General features: G+C 56.5%; 1 protein-coding gene across 1 annotated transcript; it reads right to left on the reverse strand.

The window, feature by feature from the left end:
- Window positions 1-65: 65 nt before the first annotated feature.
- FSD1 (fibronectin type III and SPRY domain containing 1) lies at window positions 66-11,084 on the reverse strand. Its single transcript, XM_034997299.1, has 13 exons — window positions 11,070-11,084; window positions 9,989-10,084; window positions 9,639-9,770; window positions 8,756-8,857; window positions 7,838-7,860; window positions 7,520-7,641; window positions 6,874-7,083; window positions 3,481-3,579; window positions 2,547-2,706; window positions 2,115-2,193; window positions 831-992; window positions 547-635; window positions 66-449 (listed from the first exon to the last, which is right to left on the reverse strand). The coding sequence occupies exons 1-13, from the start codon at window positions 11,082-11,084 to the stop codon at window positions 425-427; spliced, it is 1,314 nt and encodes a 437-aa protein (XP_034853190.1). The 3' UTR covers window positions 66-424.
- Window positions 11,085-13,583: the final 2,499 nt, after the last annotated feature.

Genomic DNA, 13,583 nt, shown 5'->3' on the forward strand with positions numbered 1-13,583 from the left:
CCACAGCAGGCCCCACTTGCTTAGCAAAACCTGCCACCTGACCCTACAAGAAAGGCCCATTTTACAGCCAGGAAAGCTGAGGTCCAGAGAGGTTTGGGGCATACTCAGTGCCAGCCAGCCCCAAAGAACCATCAGCACGGCCTGGCCAGTGATTGACTTTTATTAGGAGGTGAGGTGGGGACGAGGGCCCGCCCTGGTGCCCGCTCCCCATTGGTGACCCCCCCCAATCAGGAGTTAAGGCTCCAAGCAGCAAAGTGAGAAGAAGGTGTCGGCTGAAACAACCAAGGCCTGGGGGGGGCTCCCCAAACTCAGCCGGGCCGGGCGGGCGGTCCAGTGGCCTAGGTGAGGCTGGTGTTGGAGCTGCTGGTGGCACTGCCCCGCTTCTGCAGGCAGCGCACAGAGCTGGGGACCTGCAGGCCTGTCGTCACCTGGAAGCTGCCGCACCACACCTGGGGACCGGGGACCGGTGAGGGGAGCGGGCGGGCGCAGGAGCAGAGCCAGCCCCCGGCCCCACCTCTCCCCTCCCCGCCGCGGAAGGGTTCTCACTGTGAAAGCAGGCAGCACGGGCTGTGTGAACTTGGCCTTGAACGTGTGCACCAGCTGTTTGGTTCGGGCGTTGTAGAAGGACAGGAGGCCTGGGGTGAAGGCAGAGCGAGGGGGGGGGAGCGATGAGAGGGGCCTGCAGCAGAGAGTGGGCGGGGAGAGGGGGCTCGCGAGGCCGACCGGGGCTCGGGGTCACCTTGGTGGAAGTCGCAGTGCACACCCAGGCAGTCGGGCACGGGGGGTTCCAGCACCTTGGCCTTGTTGGCGTGCTTGGCGGTGAAGCTGACCTGCAGCCAGTTGTTGACGTGCAGGCACCAGGACGCGGCCGTCTTGCCCAGCTGCTCGAAGCGGCCCAGGCTGCGGTATGCCACCCCCACGCCGAACGCCTTGCTGTCCGGCTCGTAGCGCACCTCCCAGTAATGTTCCCCACCGTCGATCAGCGTGTCCCCGGGGGGGGGGGGGGGGGCAGCGGGGGCCAGGTGGAATCGGGCCCCAGATGCCCTTCCACAAAGGGGTGGTCACCCCGGTACTCCCCAGACCCCAGCTCTTCCCTCCAGATACTCCTCAGTTCCCAGCTATTCCTCCCAGGTAGTCCCCAGGCTGCATCCACTTCCTCTAGATACTCAGAAAGCCCAGATACTCTCCAAGCCTCAACTAATCCTTTCAGATTCTCTGCAGGTCCAAGCTACTCCTTCCAGATGCTTCCAGCCCTTAGAAACTTCCTCCAGATACTCCTCAGTCCTCAGTTCTTCCCAGAGACTACGTAATCCCCAAACCCTTGCTCCTGGCCGACTCCACATATTCCCACAGGCCTCAAGTCCTACTGGAGCGCAGACCCTCCCTGGCACTTTGGGACTCTTTCCTATCGCTTTGTGAATCTAGATTCTACCCAGACCCCAGCTCCTGGTGGAGGCCAACTTCTGGGCCTCAGCTCTTCCCGGATCTCAGCTAATCCCCAAGTGCACACTCTCCCAGGTTCCGATTCAGATTCTTGCCAGCTCACCTCCTCCCTGATCCAGCGACTCATGAGCTTCAGCTTCTCTACGTGCTCCTGCCCCTCCCCCCTCCCAACTCCTGTCCATCTACCATCTCGGCTCCTCCACAGATACAGGGCTCACCCCCACGTATGTCTCTTCTCTGGGCCTGCTCCTCCCCGACCTCAGCTACTCTCCTGACCACAACTAGGCGAGGTCTCAGCCACCCTGCAGACCAGCCCCCCTCCACCCCTTCCCCTGCTTCTTACCCTAACCCCAACTCTAGCCAAGACCGGCAACCGTTCTTTCCAACTACTTTGCAAATCCCAGGCACTCCACAAACCGCAGGACACCCTGCCCTTGGCTGATCTCTAGGCCAGAGCTTCCGTAAGCTCTGCCCCCCACCCCCAGGAAGCCCACCCCCCAATCCTCCCACTCCTCCAGTGCCACAGCAACACATTATTAGACCTATTCCCAGAAAGCTTGGTTGGTGGCTGCCTCAGTTTCCCCAGCTGAAGTTCTCTCCGCCCCCACCCCCCCCATCAGGGCCCCGCCCAGAGTGTCCCCTCTGCCCTCCTGTCTTCGCTCCTCCTTACCCAACACCGTGTAGGACTCAGCCGTGAAGCGGTCCCGACCCCCACGACCCGAGGGCATCCTCTTGGGGGATGGCACACCTCTGTGAGGGGTGGGGAGGGGAAGGCTCAGTTCGGCCCTCACTGTCCCCAGAGGAGGGTTTTCCTGGCCCACCCAGCCACCATGGTCTTCTCATCAGTCCACCACAGGACTTGGTTCTTTTTGTGTGCTGGGCCCCGCATATCAGAACATGCCCCTGCCCTTCCTCATGTGGAAAACTATTCACCCAGTCAAAACCCAGGGGAAAACCTCTTCTCCCTTCATTTCCTCTTTGCACTCCTCCAGTTCCATGTCCCTCCTTCCACCCCAGCCTTGACCATGCAGGACTCTGGGTGTCCCTGTCCAGCTTGATCTCCTCCATCAGACACTCAGGGAAGGGCAGGGGGGACAGGCTACCTCGCTGGGGAGTTGACGGGAGACGCGGTCCGCCCCTTGCCGTCTTTCTCTCGAGCCTTGATGTCCTGCACCTTCCCGCCCATGGCGTCCCACTCCACGGAGAGGTCATCCACCCGCAAGTTCTGGTGAGATGTGGACGCATCCAGGCGGAACATGAACGCTGGGGCCGGGCAGACGAGGGAGTCACAGAGATGGGGAAACCCGGAGAGACACAGAGAGAGACAGAGAGACAGACAGTGACCAAGACACACCGTGACAGGGACAGAGAACAGAAAAAGACAACGGCGACTGAGACAGAGAGACAGAGAGAGAGAGACTGACGGACGGACTCAGGGGCAGACAGCTACAGAGAGGACAGGCAGCGAGACACCAAGACAGACAGACGGGGAAGCACGGAAGGGGCAGAGCGTGCAGCTGGGGGAGTGAAGGCCGAGGGCTTGTTGCCTAAAGGTCCCGAAGGTCGGGAGGCATTTTCAAAGCCCCTTGTGCTGGGGATTAGTGGCAGGAAAGGGGCTGGGCTATGGCACCATAGTTAAGCTAGACTGCAGAAGGACTTCCTACAAGGGCATGCAAAGGTGTTGCTGTAGGAGAGTAAGATCGGTCTTCACGACTGATACCCCATCCCTCACTCTAAGAGCCCTTATCTTTTTTTTAGAAGAGAGAATAAGTGTGTGTGTTTGTGAGAGAGAGAGGAAAAGAGTATTAAAACCATCCAGGTAAAATGGGATCAACTGCAAAAGCAAAAAACAATAGCAGGTTTATATTAGACACTTGGGCTGAGGAATCTACTGTGGACTAAGCTCTGAGCTTCCTGGCAACCAGAGCAAAAAGGGTCACAGAACCCTGATATAGAAGATTATCATTACACACCAGTACCTGGGGCCCCAGGGTGAGGGGTTATGAAGTCACAGGCAGGGTGGGGGGGGGCAGTCACCTGGTGTCTCCAGGGTCACTGACTCGGAGAACTCGCCTGCGACCGCCTTATTACAGGCCTTCACACGAAAATTCATGTATTTCATGTCAAACTTGAGACCTAGGAGCAACAGAGGGATCTCAACATTGTGTACACTTTGAGCAACTGGTTATAGGTCCCTGTGTCCCAGGGCAATCCCACCATTCCTCGTTCTAAGGAGCACCTTGCAAACGACATCTTATCCCTGAGAAACCACCCGGACCCTCATTCACCGGAAGGACTATGTGTAACTTGGCTCCGCCTCCAACCCAGACTAGCCAATCAGGATGCTTTAGGAAGTAGTAACAGCAGGTTCAGGAATAGCACATGACCCAAACTGGCCAATAAGAATCTTCCCTGGGACATTGGGCTGGTATTCTAGGGAGCAGAGTCACTGTCTTCTCTGGGTTGGCCAACTAGGAGGAAGCTCCTCCTGGGAAAAAAAAAATTTTTTTAAACATTTTATTTATTTATTTGACAGAGAGAGACACAGCGAGAGAGGGAACACAGCAGGGGGAGGGGGAGAGGGAGAAGCAGGCTTCCTGCAGAGCAGGAAGCCCGATGTGGGGCTCGATCCCAGGACCCTGGGATCATGACCTGAGCCGAAGGCAGATGCTTAACGACTGAGCCACCCAGGCGCCCCTCCTCTTGGGAAAATTTATCAGTGCATTTGGCAAGCCTCCTTCAGAATGCAGCCCCCAGATACAACAAACGCAGGGAACAACAGTGAGCAGCGAGTCAGTTGCTGGAAGCCCTGGATCGAGCCGTGCCAGGGTAAAAATGTTCCCCACTTCTAGGATATGCCTCACACTCCCTTATGTCCTTTTTTATTAGTTTCTTCCAGTCTTAAAAAATAAAAAGCAACTATCTAGTTGTCTTTAGTTGTGTTTCCCCTCAAGCTAAACCTCTTTAGAGAGCTGTCTACATCCCTAACCCCTCTCTGCTGCCTCACTCCCTCTCGCTCCTCTGGCTTTGTCAGTCCCCACCTTGCAGGACCTCCTGGCTGACCACTCCTTCCCTCCTAGAACATTCTCTTCCCTTGGCAGCCAAGGCACAGTGGTCTCCTGGACGCCCCCTCTGTTTGTTCTCCCTAGGTCCTCTTTGCAGGCTCCTCCCTCCTTGACACTCTTAAATGTCGGGGCGACTCAATCTGGGGCCCTCATCTCACTCTGCTTGCTCCCTGACCCCTTCTTGCCCCTCACATACCATCCATCCACCACAGCACCCACAGCCCAACCTCTAGCCCAAACCACATGTCCAGGTGCCTCCTGAGTGTTCCCCATGGAATGCCCATTCTCTGATCATCCCAAACAGCACTCAGCACCCCCTGCTCTAAAACCTCCCATAGCTTCCCTTGCCCTCCAGGTAAAGACCCCATTCCTCCTCTCCCTTCTCCCCACAGATGTGGGTGGCTAACTTAACTAGTTCCAGACACAAAGGCTCAGCGCTCTGGCCTCTGAGCCCTCGATCAGGTTTTTCCTCTGCTTAGAAGGCTGTTCTCTACCCGCCCCTTCTCTTTCGGGCCTCAGGCTGGCTGCCACCTCCTCCAAGGGCCCAACACTGGCTCACCCTTCTCGGAACCCCTTCTCCAAGAGTTCAGCATTTTGCTCAGCGACACCGTCTACCGCCCCCCAAGCAAAGATTACCAACCAGAAGGCTCAGTTTTAGAAACCTGGAACCCATCTGATTATGGATGGTCTGAACTCACTGCGGGCCTCAGTTTCCCATTCTGCAAGCCAGCAATCACATTCCCCATCCTAAGCAGGGTTCACGTGAGGATGAGATGAGTGGAGGCATGTAAGTTACAAACACCAAACCAAAACCCTCCTGACTGTCCGAGCAGTCGGGAGGGCAGGTGGGTTCTAAATAACCACACGGGTTAGTTAGCCAGATGCGTGTCCTCATCTGCAACCTCAGTACCACACACCTTTCCATGCACTCGACTTCCTGCCCTGCGGAATTCACTCGCTAGAAATTTTGTAGAAGGCAGGAGGGTATGGCGAGGGGGTGATGCATCAGGAAGCCTGTGATACAGCAGTCCTCCACCTTGACCGTGGTGGCGGTTACGTGAATTTGCACACGGGAGAAAACTGCACAGGGGAGAGATTACACACACACACACACACGGATGAAGGCGTCCTGAATCACCAGGGAGATGTGGATCAACACCGCAGAATATGCTCGTGTTGGTTCCTCGGTTTTGACATTGAACCAGCGTTACGTAAGCAGATACTAGTGGTGAAAACCGGGTATGTCCACACACGGGAACGCTATTCAGCCTGAAAAAGGAAGGAAATCCTGATCCGCACTACAACATGGATGACCCCTGGGGACACTGCACTCGGTGAAATAAGCCAGACACGAAAGAGCAAATCCTGTCGGATTCTGCTCACGTTAGGTACTAAAAGTAGTAAAAATCACAGGGGCAGGAAGTAGATGGTGGAAGCCAGGGGCTGAAGAGTCAGGGTTCCGGGGCGACACAGTTTCAGTTTTGCAAGATGGAGAGTGATGAAGATGGTATGATGGCTTTACAACGTTATGAATGTACTTACTACTACCGAACTGGACCCTTAAAAATGGTTAAGATGTAAATTTTATGTTATATGTATTTGGCCGTAATAAAAAAATATATATATCGGGGGAAAAGTGGGGTATGTTTATTTTGATTCCGATGCAAAGGACAGGCCCTCTTGCTGGCTGGTAGCTTTTCTTTCCTGCAATTAGCGTGCTCATTATTAACCATGTATGCTAATTACAGATAAAGAACAGGCTGATTACAGCCCAAGAGCTGTGGTGATGGTTATCTTGTCAGCAAGACTCTCCCCGCCGCTGAGGATTTCCCTTGGCTCAGGACCGCTTCTGAAACTCATTAGGGACCCCCTGATTTTACCCATCCTCAGACCCTCCCCCACCAGCTGGGGGATCCCCCCCACGCATTCTGCTCTCTTACACCTGCCAAGGAAATCCCCAAACACTGGGAGGACGCCAGCTCCACGAGGGGAGGGGTTTTCGTCCGTTTTGCTGACTAATGCAAGGGCCCCTCCCGGTACACCATGGGCGCTCAATACACTGGAATGAACAAATGATGGATGGTAGCTGGGGATGGAGAATGCCTTCTCCCCCTGGGCCTCAGTTCCCTCATCTGTAAAATGCTGATAAGCCTGTCCATTACATGGGGGTAAAACATTTAGTAAGCCCTCCATTAACAATGCAGGGGCGAGCATCAATATCGTTTTCATTATTATTACTTTCTGTTACTCCTGATCAGCCCAGCCAGGCCCCCCAGTTGAAAGGGGATCCTGGAATTGCCGAGCCGCACCGGATCGGGAAGGTGGAAGGGGAGGGGTTTCGGCAGCAGGGCTGAGCTGCCCTTACCAGTCAGCGTGTACTCCGTCTGCCGGATGCCCTCGATGACCATCCAGGGCTGCTCCTCCTTCAGACGGGGCGGGCCCTCGAAGTTGGTCCGCCGGTACCCCAGCACGTAGTGGTCAATCTTGCTGTCCTCGTCCGGCATGCGCCACACCAAGGTCACGCAGTTGTCTGCTACCAGGGACTCGGCCAGGTCAATCACAGGGGTGCTGGGCACTGTCCAGGACAGAGGGGCCACCTTACCGAAACTCCACCACCAGCACCTTAGGCCTTCTTGGGGCCGGGGCCCCTCCAGGCACTGAGGTCCAGGGGTGGAGCTTCCCCAGGGTGGGGCGGCGGGGAAGAGCTTTCTCAGGGTTCAACCAACAAAGGGCTGGGCCTTCTTGGGACTCCACCATTTAGAGGTAGACTATTTTCAGAATTCTCTGATAGGAGTGTGGCCTTCATGAGACTCCACCCCTGGTAGGTGGGGCTTTTCAGGGCTCAGCCCCTGGGGGTGGGCTTGCTCGTGGCTCCACCCACACGGGAATGGGAGCCTCGGGGCTCCACCCCCAGGGCCAACGCCTCTGGGGTTCCAAAGCGAGGCTCGCTGCGGCCTTTCTCAGGGTACCACTGGCCTGAAATCCAGGCCCCGAGAAAGTTCTCTTCTCACCAGGTAGGAACTTGAGTGCCTGTAGCATCCTCCGCTCCTGCGCGAAGTCCACCATGAGGTGACTCATGTTGTCGCTCACCTTGGCCTTCAATGACAGCCGGAAGGCAGGGGCCATTGTCACACTGCAGGGAAGAAGGTGGAGGCAGCCTGCTGGCAGGCGTCTCAAGGGGGCCCAGGCCCGGTTCTCGGAAGTGTGTGGAAGACCCACTCCCCCTTGTTCTGGTCCAGTGCTCTGGGCCCAGAGACCCTCACCTGGGCGTCCCCACCTTCACACCAGGGGCGGGGCACTGGGGTGGGAACCAGATCCCAGCATCTTACCCATCTTTGACTTGCTTGGCAGCCTAGAAAAAGCGACAGAATAAAAGTCAAAGAGTTTTCTTGATTGAATCAGAAAGCTACTATACAGACAGGAAGACTGAGGCCCAGAGGGGCAGCCACTGGCCAAAGTCCTCCACCACTGGGGCAGAAACGCTTGGCTGTGCCCCAAAGGGATGGGGGCAAAGACAGGCTCCTACCCCCACCCCCACCCCCAGTGCCTGGTGCCCATTATATCCAGCTAGTCAACTTGGCAAATAAGAATACAGGATGCCCAGTTAGATCTGCATTTCAGATAAACAAAATGATTTTTTGGTATAAATATCCCATTCTATATTTAGGACATATACTAAATATTGCATGGGACATATTATACTAAAAAATTATTCATTGTTAGGGGCACCTGCGTGGCTCAGTTGGTTGAGCGTCCGACTCTTGGTTTCAGCTCAGGTCATGATCTCGGGATTGTGGGATCCAGCCCCATGTCGGGCTCCATGCTCAGCATGGAGTCTGCTTGTCCCTCTCCCTCTGCTCCTCCCCCTGCTCTCTCTCTCTCAAAATAAATAAATAAATAAAATCTTTTTAAAAATTTGTTAAATTTGAATTTCAGATACACAACAAACATTTTAGTATAACTATGTTCCATGCAACATCTGGAAATACTTTAATACTAAACATTTGCATGGGATCTGCTTACACTAAACAAATTATTCCTTGTTAAATTTAGATTTCAGATCAACCACAAATAATTTTTTAGCATAAGTATGTTCCGTGGGATCTTTGGGACATACTTATACTAAATGTTGTACGGGCCACACTTATACCAAAAAAATCACTTGGGGTTGATCTGAAACGCGAATTTAACCGGGTGTCCTGTATTTTATGGCCTAGCCCTACCAGTATGGCTTCAGAGGTGCCCACCTGAGGGAAGTCGTTGCTGTCTGTGGCCTGCAGGGTCTGGTTGGCTGTCTCCAGAAGCTCCTCTGAGCTCTCCAGGGCCCGAGTGCAGGCGGCCAGCTGGTTCTGGGAGTGGCATGGCACCGAGGGAAGAGACACCTCACCCCACTGCATCAAACCCTCTGGGGCTCCCCACTGCCTTTGGGATTCAGGGCACCATGCCTTTCTCCAACTCCAGATGGGGGAGGGAGGGTGGAGGGAAATGAGGCCTCACTCCTGGCAGCACTTCAAAATCACCTGGGGATCTCTCTCTTAAAAACTCGCCTGTCCAGACCACACCTGAGCCTCGGGGCCCCAAATTCTCCCGGGATTGGGAACCCGGGATGTTAGAAAGTTGTCCAGAAGGCTTTGATTCAGCTCCAGTACCTCCGTTTAGAGTCTGAGACCCCACAGGAGCCATGGGGTTGGGGGGGTGTTTGGCAAGAGTGGGTGTTGCCAGATCTGGGGGACCAGTGGGAAGGGCTGAGAAATTGGAGGTGAGGACTGGAGGGGAGGAGGAGTCAGATGTGGGGGTGGGGTTGTGGTGACAGAGAAGGGGAGAGGGAGGTGGTAGGAACAGAGATCAAGGGGGGCGGGGGGGGGGGGGGGATTGATGGATCACAGCCAGTGAGGGGGCAGAGAAGAGACCAGGAAAAAGAGGAGCTGAGGCCAATGCCACTAGGGTGTCTGGTTCTGGATACTGGAGACACTTAGGGGCCTTTCCAAGAAGCGGTGCGGGACAAGGAGCAGATTTGGAGGAAGACACAGGCCAGATGGGCTCTGCTGAGTCTGAGGGGTGCCATCGGGGAATCGGGTCTGGGTGGGGGTCTGGGAGAGTTCCCCCCCCTCCGCCCCACCCAACACACACCTGCAGCTCGTAGGTGCGGCTGGCCCGGTCCTGCTTTATCTTCATGAGCATGCCCTCCTTCAGCTCCTCCAGGAGGGAAAAGAGGGACTGGAACTCGGCCTCCAGGTCCCCCTGCACCTTGGTGGAGTTTGCCTTGGAGAGATGTTGTGGGGTCAGACAGGCCAGGGTGGGCCAAAGCCTATGCTCAGATAGGGAAACTGAGGCCTGGACACTGTAGCCAGGCCACGGCCGACAGGCATCAGCAGTAACAGGCTAACTCCTATGCCTGCACCCTCCCTCCATCCCTTCCACCCACCTGTCCAAGACTTCCCCACCTCCTTCCATCCCTCCTGCAGAGGCGCCTTCCTCACCTCCACGTTCAGCAGCATCTGCTTGAGGGAGTAGATGAAGCTTTGAATCTCTTCATTCTTCACAGCCAGGGTGGTAATGATCTTCCGCAGCGCCTCCTGCTGCCACCGGAAGCACGCACACATGCAGGGCCCATAAGCCCCTCGGGCAGGCCCGGCTCCCCCACCTGGGGCTCCCCACTCTGCCTTCCCGGGATGCAGGAGATGTGGGAGCCATAGCGCCAGTGAGCTCAGGCACCCGCCACGAGGCAGGCCCTGGGCAAAGCTCTGGCCCTATCTTCCCTCACTTAGCAGATGGACACTGCAAGCATGCCCATTTTACAGCGGAGGAAACTGAGGCTCACAAAGAACCTCTGGGGAAGGGGCAGACCCTGGGCTTGAGCCAGGTCCGCCTCAGCACAAAGCCTTCAACCTTGTACCTATCTCCTGAGGGCGGGGCATGGGGTGAGGGGCTACCTTGGGCAAAGAAAACCCCAGGGCAAAATCATGCCTGTAGAAAATGGGCTATCCTGGGGAAGGGGATACCTTGGGAACAGGGATTAGAAAAAAGAAAAGGGGAACCTGGAGAACAGGGTGCCTGAGAGCCCAGGTAACTGGGGAGTGGGGGACCGAGCTCTGAGTGAGGGGACGCCTGGAGAGAAGGAAGCCGCGTGGGAGGATCCTGCTGGGGCCTGGAACCCTGACCCAGGCCTCGGACGTGTCCCTTTCCTGGGGGAGCAGGATCGTGGGACCACCTGGGCTGAGCTAGAGGGGCGTCCTCCGGGGCGGGGCAGAGACCCGACACCTGGTCCGCAGTCCGGATGGAAGGCGTGGGGGATGGGTCAAGGCTGCGGCCAGGATTCTGGGTGCGCGTGGGCGGCATGGAGGGGATGCGCCTGGACCCCGGCCAAGATGAGGAGAGGTCGGGGCGACGGCTGGGGGTGCCGCGTCCCGAATTAGGGGGCTTGATCCGGGCGGGGGTGGGGCGGGGGTGGGGCCTCGGCCGCAAAGCAGCTGCGGGGGGGGGGGCGCTGCGGCATCACCTGGTCCCCTCCCCCTTGTCCACCCCCGCCCGGGGCCCCGCCCCGCCCCGCCCCGGTCCTACCCTCTGGTCCTCCATGGCTTCAGCCCAGGTCGTCCCCGGCCCGGCCCGCGGGCCCCGCTCGCTCTTCTAGTCCTCAAGCTGCCTTTGCCGCGACCACGAGCCAATGGCCCGCCGAGCCCTCCCCGCCGCCGCCGCCGCGCCCCCCGTCAGGGCTCCATCACTGTCCGCAGTGCGCACGCGCGCTCCCCGCGGCAAGCTGGGAAACGTAGTCCCGCGCTGGGGTCCCTGACAACAGGGACCCCAGAGCCTGGGGCCCCTAAGAACAGGGACCCCCAGAGCCTGGGGCCCGCCAGGCGGCATTGGTAGTGATGACTGAGCTGCGGAGAGCCCGGAGCTGGGAAGCAGGTTGCCTGGGTTCGACCCCTGGCCCTGCTGTGTGACCTCGAGCCCATCCCTAGTCCTCTTGGTGCCTAAGTCTCCCCAGACTTGCACCCATGCCATTTCGTGGCTGTTCCTCAAACTGGAATTCCATACTCTCCTGCAATGAGATCTGGCCCCTGACCGCTCACAGTCCTTGCATTTACTCCTAGCATTTACATTTTGCCCGAGCTGATGTTCAGCTTCCAATGCCCTTTCTCTCCCCAAGGCACAACTGAACTGTACATCCCATAAAGCCCTAGGCTCTCACATCCCCTCCTCCAGAAGCCTGTCTGCCTGACCGGAAGCCACAGGTCTCTGAATGTCTGTGTCCAGCTTGGTCTTCCCTGTCAGCCTGGGGCCAGATCTATCCAGGATCTCCAGCATTGCCTCTGGGCAGACTGTGGGGGAAGGGTAGAGTTTGAGAAGAAAGTCGGAGGGAGGAGGTGGCCTGGGTAGGGGAGGCTGGGAAGCTGTGTGTGTCCGCTGGGGCCGTGTGGGTGGAGTGTCGCCGCAGTCAGGGGTCATCCTGTGGTTGATAGTAACGGCCCTTTTGAGCACACAGGCCCTCTTCTTTTTCGGTGAGAAAAGAGGTCATCATGTGGTTAGGGTGACACATTGAGGCCTGAATTCTGCCACCTCCTCCCCCCCCCCACCCCCCCCCAGGTGACAAATGCAGGGCTGGGAGAAATCCCAGGGCCTACGAACTCGCTCCACTGGGCCCCCAAACTTCTGTGCAGGCTGTGGGGACAGGGGAACCCCCCCATACCTGTCGTGGGACCTGAAGCTGTCAGCACAAGTCTACTCTGAACCTCAAAGGAAGACATTTTGGGGGCCAAATAATTGAAGCTAGGATTCCGATCTTCAATCCAAGCTCAGGCCTCTGCTGCCTGCCCCCTGTTCCCACACCTGCATCACCTAACCTTCCAACGTGCCCCTGTCAGCTCAGGTGTGTTTATTTATTTATTTTTTAAAAGATTTTATTTATTTATTTGTTTGACAGAGAGAGAACGCACAAGCAGGGGGAGCAGCAAGCAGAGGGAGAGGGAGAAGCAGGCTCCCTGCTGAGCGAGGAGCCTGATATGGAAGATCGATCCCAGCACCCCGGGATCACGACCTGAGCGGAAGGCAGCCACTGAACCGACTGAGCCACCCAGGCACCCTCAGGTGTGTTTAAATAGCATCTCCCAGGGCACCTGGGTGGCTCAGCCGTTAAGCGTCTGCCTTCGACTCAGGTCATGATCCCAGGGTCCTGGGATCGAGCCCCGCATCGGGCTTCATGCTCGGCGGGAGCCTGCTTCTCCCTCTCCCACTCCCCCTGCTTGTGTTCCCTCTCTCGCTGTGTCTCTCTCTGTCAAATAAATAAATAAAATCTTTAAAAAAAAAAATAGCATCTCCCAGAAAGATTTGCACTCACTGGGACACATTATTCCATTGACATACACATACTGCTTTTCAGATTAAAGAAAAAACAAAACCAGAAAATCTTGGGGGAACCCAGGCACCAGAGGGAAGGCAGTGGAGCCCTAACCAGGATTAGTTACTAGACGTCTGGCCTGGCTGTCACATCTGCCTCTGTGGTGGGGGGCGGAGATTGTGGCAGGAAGTCTGTCACTTAGGATGGGGAGTTGGGGGGTGGGGCGCCTGCCAGGAGAGGGGGGCCTGGTGGGCCAGGAATGGAGTCCCTGGGCACAGCGCTGGTCCTCCTGGTGCAGTTCTGGGGTGAGTACTTGGGCCCCCCTCCCCTCTGCCCTCCCTCCTGTTGTCCATCACCCCAGCAGCCTGCCCCCTGGCTCCCAGCCCCTGGAACCCAATCTCTGTGCTCTGCTAAATAGGGCCTGTTTCTCTCTGATACTCAGAACCTTACAAGGCTTGAAGGGTTCTAGCAGGATCCTCAGAGTGGGTCCCTAGAGTAAAACTCACACCACGACCTATACACCAGGCTTGCCTGAGCTAGCTCCGCTGCCCTCTGTCATCTCCACCCTCCACAGCTTTCCCTTTGTCATCCTTGTCCGGCCTGCTGGCTTTTTTCTTTCTTTCTTTCTTTCTTCTTTCTTTCTTTTTCTTTCTTTCTTTCTCCCTTTCCTTCTTTCTTTCTCCCTTTTTCTTTCTTTCTTTCTTTCTTTCTTTCTTTCTTTCTTTCTTTCTTTCTTTCTC

This window comes from Mirounga leonina, unplaced genomic scaffold (assembly GCF_011800145.1).
Source record: "Mirounga leonina isolate KUSES-001 unplaced genomic scaffold, KU_Mleo_1.0 Mir_94, whole genome shotgun sequence".
Taxonomy (NCBI): Eukaryota; Metazoa; Chordata; class Mammalia; order Carnivora; family Phocidae; genus Mirounga; species Mirounga leonina.